Source organism: Anopheles darlingi, chromosome 3, assembly GCF_943734745.1.
Source record: "Anopheles darlingi chromosome 3, idAnoDarlMG_H_01, whole genome shotgun sequence".
In the NCBI taxonomy this organism is placed as follows: domain Eukaryota; kingdom Metazoa; phylum Arthropoda; class Insecta; order Diptera; family Culicidae; genus Anopheles; species Anopheles darlingi.
Genome location: NC_064875.1, coordinates 25,910,269 through 25,918,152, shown reverse-complemented (window position 1 = coordinate 25,918,152; position 7,884 = coordinate 25,910,269). Strand labels below are relative to the sequence as shown.

The 7,884-nt window shown below is 39.8% G+C and overlaps 1 protein-coding gene across 1 annotated transcript; it reads left to right on the top strand.

The window, feature by feature from the left end:
- Positions 1–4,325: 4,325 nt before the first annotated feature.
- Positions 4,326–7,625, top strand: LOC125955364 (probable cyclin-dependent serine/threonine-protein kinase DDB_G0292550). Its single transcript, XM_049686498.1, has 10 exons — positions 4,326–4,433; positions 4,545–4,604; positions 4,686–4,772; positions 5,352–5,411; positions 5,493–5,579; positions 6,159–6,260; positions 6,384–6,512; positions 6,594–6,893; positions 7,215–7,316; positions 7,440–7,625. Exons 1-10 carry the CDS (start codon positions 4,326–4,328, stop codon positions 7,623–7,625), a joined length of 1,221 nt encoding a protein of 406 aa, XP_049542455.1.
- The last annotated feature ends 259 nt before the right edge of the window (positions 7,626–7,884 follow it).

Below are 7,884 nucleotides of genomic sequence, written 5' to 3'. Positions count from 1 at the left end.
TTATATACCTTATTCAAAGATACCTAGTGCCATAATAATTCTTAGTGTAGTCCTTTTGTGCATGCTAATCCACACTTACATAAATGCTAAGCACTCATATGTTGTCATAAAATCAAATAATTTTTGAAAAAAAATAAAAAAAACCATGCAAATGGTTCAAATTACATGTTTTCTCATAAAAATAAATGTGAGTCTGGCCAGACCTGTCCGTTGGTTCGAAGGGAATTTTTCAAAATGTCCTTTTTTCACGTATTCCAAGGACATGTTTTTAAACAATAGAGTTGTCGATTGAAAGCCAATGAAATTTTAGAAGCTACCTGAAAGGCCAAACCTCTACAAATAATAACACCATTTGTAGTTAACAAATGACAATGAAAAAGGTATGGCCAGACCCATCCGGTGGTACAAGGGTTAAAGATCATCATGCCAAGTGAAACCTTGGAAAAGGAATCAGCATTTGATCGTTGTTCGTTACCGGGAAATATGTTTAGAGCAAGATGCAACATAATAGTGTTGTTAGTCTCTTGAGTTAGTACTCTTGATAGTGTAGTTAGTCATAGGCTCATACAGATCATCGAAAGTGATCCGCGGAACAGATGCAACCGACTATGTTGATTCGATGCTTCCACGCTCTAGATTGAAATTTGCAAGGAGATGATCTACTGTGATCCGTGATAAAGTATCGTGGCAGCCATCGTGTAGATTGGTAGCACACAGATACAGCCACTGATGGTGCTCCAATTTTCATTCGAGGTAGGCTCTAAGAAGAACTAATCACATGCCAGAATAGATTCGACCACCCAATGGCCCCTATTGCGTAAAAGTCGATAACGCTATCGATCGACAAATTAATCGACTCGAATTTGTATTGCGAACGCACTTCGTTGTTGGCCGTTTCAGATGTAAACAATCAATATCGAGTCGATAACGCGGAGCTGCTCGAAAGCAGGCAATAAGTCAAGAGTTTTTAAGATTCACAGTTAGTATAGAAAATTTTGTGGAAATGCTGATGATCTGATGCTGATCTGCTGTCTTTTTGATTAATTTTATAACCTAATTCATGTATGATCATGTATTTCATGTTTTTTCATGTTCATTTTCATGTTTTTTGGTGATGTATTTTAATATTCTTTCTCGATATTTCGATCGAGAGGGGGGATTTTTAGGACGTTTACTCTAGCGACGGATCCTCTGGTAGCTAACAGAAACCGTGATCTAAGTTTTGCTAGGACGATGTGGTGCAGGTGTCTGTAGTTTTCCGCAGTTAGCTCCGTGAAGCTTGCGGGCGTCATATGCGCAATAAAAAATCGATGAAAAATACATTACATTCCATGCAGTATTAAGCTTTGATTGGTTTTAAGAATGTCTGCTTTTTATAAGAGATTTTCGCTGCTAAGTTTAAGGAAAAAAAAATATTGATGGGAAAAATATTGGGACAGGGAGTATCAAATAAAACATTTAAGAATGTTTTCCTTCATCCTAATTTGCATTTAAATGCTTAAAAACTACCATCTCCGAACCAACAACAACGTTGAAGATGAACTCTATCGACGCTATCGACTGCTCCGGAGCAGTATTACGAATGTTCCGCGCTGTACGCAGGGGCACTTTTCTGGGGCCCCGAGCCGGCAGTTTGGCTTCTATCAACCTTTTACGAATGCGAATACGAATTTTACGTTGCAGTGCTTATTGACAGCTTCAAATCTTGTTTCAAAACACGTGAGGTCACAACAGGATTTTCTTTCACCACACGAACCATTTGACGGTCGGTATGGGCAGTCATTGCTCATTTTGCACCACGAGTTTCAGCCTGTGGTAGCCACCGGAGTGCGTTTACAACCTTTGACGCAGAACACTGCCTTATTTCCTGCATCTCGCGATACGTTTTTCCTCTTTCAATCAACCGTTTGATCTGCTCTCGTTCCTCAGGCGTGGTATGCTTCGCTCTGCCAATAATAATTGAAAACTACGGAAAATTTAATGGTCCTATTTATGAAAAAAAACCTTCTAAAATCTACATTTCAATTAGCAATAGAAATATATCGCTGGATGACTGTTGTGGTACGAGGCTGCACTGATAACCATTTGAACCATTTCTCTTCGTTAATACTAGGACATGTATGGACAAATCAGAATTGGCCCTAAATCTTTTAAAAACAATAGAAATGAGCCGTAAAAGTGAAATCAAAGTTTTGCTCTTATTAATTTGAACACCACTGTACTTGCGAAAGGTGTGCTAATCATTCAAACGACTTCAAGTATAACGGACCACCGTTACTGATAATGAAAAGTACATTTATAGCGCATCTATATTGGTACTTGTAGAACGACTAGAGAGGGAAACATCTATACCTTTTAGAATCCGATTTAGAGCTCAGAACCGTATGATACACATGCAGGACGTTCAGATGCTAGGGTGATATATTTGTACTCTGACCTAGCTATTGAAAGTTGTGCTGTCAATGTTGATATACATCTTACTCTTTGGGTAAGCTGGCGGGATGAATCTAGCGTCATCGTTCACTTGGCGCATTGTTTCGACGGTATAGTAGTAGTAGTTCCGAGCCAATATAAATATTATCCTTTCTTTCCGTTTACAAATTCAAGCAACGGAAATGTATTTTCAAAGAGGAGAAAAACCTGCGATTCAATTCGAGTGTGCATAGAGATTATACTACTGTGTCCAAAAAATAAGGTAACATTAGATATATTTTGAAAATTCTTTAATTTTTCTTCCAAAACAATTTTTTTGTCATCAAAGTAACCCCTCCCAGACACAATGCACTTATGCCAACGAATTTTCCAGTTTTTGAAACACGTGAAAACGTCGTCTTTAGGAATGGGCATCGGCACCTTTTTCGCAGCGACTTGGATCTGCTCTATCTTGTCAAAACAGTGTCCCCGGAACGAAATTTTGGGCTTGTCTAATAGCCAGAAGCCAATTGTAAACAAATCAGGCGCATACGGTTTTATTAGAACGATATGAGTGAAAATGTTGACAAAGAAGTCACAGAAAACTAACGAAGTGTGAGATGGTGCATTATCGTCATCGACGCTAACGCGCTTGAGATGAAAAACATCCTTCCAAATAATTAGCCGATATGTTTGATATGCCAGTATGATCAGTAAAGTCTCTTGTTGTTAATCGACGGTTTTCTAACGCCAAAACTTTGATTTTTTGGACGTTAGTTGCATCGATTGAAATTGGTGGTCGTCCAGGTCGTTCTTCCTCTTTAAAACGTTCCTGACCCTCCTGAAAGCCTTTGCACCACCTGTAAATATATATATTTTTTACATAGTATCGTCCCCAAAAGCTTTCTGTGCCATTCGCATTGGTTCGCGACAGAAAAAATATTTTTAATGCAAATTCTTTGCTTAAAAACAACCGATATGGCAAAAACCGAAGAATGCACTTTTAGCAGTTCATTAGTGAATATTTTGACGTGAAACTTGTCATGGTTATCAATAACAGCGCTGACAACCTACAAAAAATACAAAATTAAACATATCAATTTACGCGGGCAATTTGAATGCCGTGGCATCTTTCTTTTTTGGACACAGTAGTACAACACGTTTGTTGCTGTTTCTTTCAAGGTTTAAAAAAAAATTGAAGCAAAACATGCGGGTCACAAATGTTTATATAAAGATACTGGCTCATGAAAATGGCTTTCAGTTGTTGTTAAAGCCGCTGTTAGACCATTTCGGAAACTGCCAACCATGCAGATACCGGCAGTGTTTTTCGGAATATTGCTGTTAACGTGTAGCAGCACAGTGGCGAGCAGAATAGCGACTGACTGTTGTGCTTGTGTGTGGGGAAAACCAGATTATTTTTGTCCCTCCAATCCGATATTGCAGGTGTATCTTAGGCATGAGCAATACTGTAACCGTTACTACAAGTGTATCGATGGATTTGCACAGGAATTCCGGTGTTACACTGGCACATATTTTGATCCCCAGTCTAGCCAGTGTACATCAGACAGGACAGTTTGTTACCTACCATATCCTCGAATGCAATTCATAGATGACTGCCGATGCTGCCAGAAGCAATTTGAATACTCCAGCCTTGGACCACAGCATTTCTATATATGTCGTAGCGATGGGAATGCCGCAGCGATGATTTGTCCTGTAGCATTCGATCCATGCATGTACCGAATGGTGCATCTGGAGTTTAGAAATGGAAAATGTGAAACACCAAACCGTAAGTATCTTATCACACATTCGCCACAAGAATAAGTATTTTTTACCAAATACCGTACCAATACTATATCACAAACTACAGCAGCATCTAGTACAGCGGTCAGAAGCACAACAACTATATCAGCAATATGCAGACCGCCAATCAGTCCAACAACAACAAACTCAACAGCAGCGACTACTCAATCAACAATGCCAAAACTGACGACAATGACCATGAGCATTACGAATACACTAAAGTACGCAATAAGCACTTCAAAAACTACTGTTAAGCCAATAGAGATGGAAACGACCAATAATCCGACCACTACAAAAGATCCTTTATTGATCTCTTATGGTTCAACATACAGGTCAACAACCAACACTACAACAACAGGTTCACCAGCATCAGCAACTATAAACCCAATGAAGTTGGAAACGACCAAGAAGCCAGCAACTTCAAGAGATCCTTTATGGATCTCTTATGATCCAACATATGGGCCAACAATCAGTACAACAACCGACTCACTAGCATTGGCAATGCAAACAACAATGCAAAAATTGACGACGCCGACCACGAAACTCATGAGTACATCAAAGTACGCAACAAGTACTTCAAAAACTACTATAAACCCAATGAATTTGGAAACGACCAAGAAGCCAGCAACTACAAGAGATCCTTTATGGATCTCTTATGGTCCAACATACAGGCCAATAACCACCACTACAACAACAGGCTCACCAGCATCAGCAACTATAAACCCAATGAATTCGGAAACAACCAAGAAGCCAGCAACTACAAGAGATCCTTTATGGATCTCTTATGATCTACCATACAGGCCAATAACCAACACTACAACAACAGGCTCACCAGCATCAGCAACTATAAACCCAATGAAGTTGGAAACGACCAAGAAGCCAGCAACTTCAAGAGATCCTTTATTGATCTCTTATGATCCAACATATGGGCCAACAATCAGTACAACAACAGACTCACTAGCATTGGCGATGCAAACAACAATGCAAAAATTGACGACGCCGACCACGAAACTCATGAGTACATCAAAGTACGCAACAAGTACTTCAAAAACTACTATAAACCCAATGAATTTTGAAACGACCATGAATACAGCAACTTCAAAAGATCGTTTATTGATCTCTTATGGTCCAACATACAGGCCAACAACCAACACTACAACAACAGGCTCACCAGCATCAGCAACTATAAACCCAATGAAGTTGGAAACGACCAAGAAGCCAGCAACTACAAGAGATCCTTTATGGATCTCTTATGATCCAACATATGGGCCAACAATCAGTACAACAACCGACTCACTAGCATTGACGATGCAAACAACAATGCAAAAATTGACGGCACCGACCACGAAGCTAATGAGTACATCAAAGTACGTAACAAGTACCGCAAAAACTACTATAAAACCAATGAATTTGGAAACGACCAAGAAGCCAGCAACTACAAGAGATCCTTTATGGATCTCTTATGGTCCAACATACAGGCCAATAACCACCACTACAACAACAGGCTCACCAGCATCAGCAACTATAAACCCAATGAATTTGGAAACGACCAAGAAGCCAGCAACTACAAGAGATCCTTTATGGATCTCTTATGATCTAACATACAGGCCAATAACCAACACTACAACAACAGGCTCACCAGCATCAGCAACTATAAACCCAATGAAGTTGGAAACGACCAAGAAGCCAGCAACTTCAAGAGATCGTTTATTGATCTCTTATGATCCAACATATGGGCCAACAATCAGTACAACAACCGACTCACTAGGATTGGCGATGCAAACAACAATGCAAAAATTGACGACGCCGACCACGAAACTCATGAGTACATCAAAGTACGCAACAAGTACTTCAAAAACTACTATAAACCCAATGAATTTTGAAACGACCATGAATACAGCAACTTCAAGAGATCCTTTATGGATCTCTAATGGTCCAACATACAGGCCAACAACCAACACTACAACAACAGGCTCACCAGCATCAACAACGCAATCAACAATGCCAAAAATGACGGCAACGACAACAATGCTATTGACTACACCAAAGTACGTAACAAGTACTTCAAAAACTATTATAAACCCAATGAAGTTGGAAACGACCAAGAAGCCAGCAACTTCAAGAGATCCTTTATGGATCTCTTATGATCCAACATATGGGCCAACAATCAGTGCAACAACCGACTCACTTGCATTGGCGATGCAAACAACAATGCAAAAATTGACGGCACCGACCACGAAACTCATGAGTACATCAAAGTACGCGACAAGTACTTCAAAAACTACTATAAAACCAATGAAGTTGGAAACGACCAAGAAGCCAGCAACTACAAGAGATCCTTTATTGATCTCTTATGATCCAACATATGGGCCAACAATCAGTACAACAACCGACTCACTTGCATTGGCAATGCAAACAACAATGCAAGAATTGACGGCACCGACCACGAAGCTAATGAGTACATCAAAGTACGCGACAAGTACTTCAAAAACTACTATAAACCCAATGAATTTGGAAACGACCAAGAAGCCAGCAACTACAAGAGATCCTTTATGGATCTCTTATGGTCCAACATACAGGCCAACAACCAACACTACAACAACAGGCTCACCAGCATCAACAACGCAATCAACTATGCCAAAAATGACGGCAACGACAACAATGCTATTGACTACACCAAAGTACGTAACAAGTACTTCAAAAACTATTATAAACCCAATGAAGTTGGAAACGACCAAGAACCCAGCAACTTCAAGAGATCCTTTATGGATCTCTTATGATCCAACATATGGGCCAACAAGCAGTACAACAACAGACTCACTAGCATTGGCGATGCAAACAACAATGCAAAAATTGACGGCACCGACCACGAAACTCATGAGTACATCAAAATACGCAACAAGTACTTCAAAAACTACTGTAAACCCAATGAATTTGGAAACGACCAAGAAGCCAGTAACTACAAGAGATCCTTTATGGATCTCTAATGGTCCAACATACAGGCCAACAACCAACACTACAACAACAGGCTCACCAGCATCAACAACGCAATCAACAATGCCAAAAATGACGGCAACGACAACAATGCTATTGACTACACCAAAGTACGTAACAAGTACTTCAAAAACTATTATAAACCCAATGAAGTTGGAAACGACCAAGAAGCCAGCAACTTCAAGAGATCCTTTATGGATCTCTTATGATCCAACATATGGGCCAACAATCAGTGCAACAACCGACTCACTTGCATTGGCGATGCAAACAACAATGCAAAAATTGACGGCACCGACCACGAAACTCATGAGTACATCAAAGTACGCGACAAGTACTTCAAAAACTACTATAAAACCAATGAAGTTGGAAACGACCAAGAAGCCAGCAACTACAAGAGATCCTTTATGGATCTCTTATGATCCAACATATGGGCCAACAACCAACACTACAACAACAGGCTCATCAGCATCAACAACGCAATCAACAATGACAAAAATGACGACAACGACAATAAAGCTATTGACTACACCAAAGTACGTAGCAAGTACTTCGAAAACTACTATAAAACCAATGAAGTTGGAAACGACCAAGCAGGCAGCAACTACAAGAGATCCTTTATGGTTTTGGAGATATAATGGCTAGACTTGAACGAATACTTTGAAATGGTTACACGAGTCA

Coding starts and splice junctions, on each gene's coding strand:
- LOC125955364 (XM_049686498.1), top strand. CDS start 4,326: ATGCAGACCGCCAATCAGTCCAACAACAACAAACTCAACAGCAGCGAC. Junction 4,434..4,544: donor AGCATTACGAATACACTAAA/GTACGCAATAAG, acceptor TTCAACATACAG/GTCAACAACCAACACTACAA. Junction 4,605..4,685: donor GCAACTATAAACCCAATGAA/GTTGGAAACGAC, acceptor GCCAACAATCAG/TACAACAACCGACTCACTAG.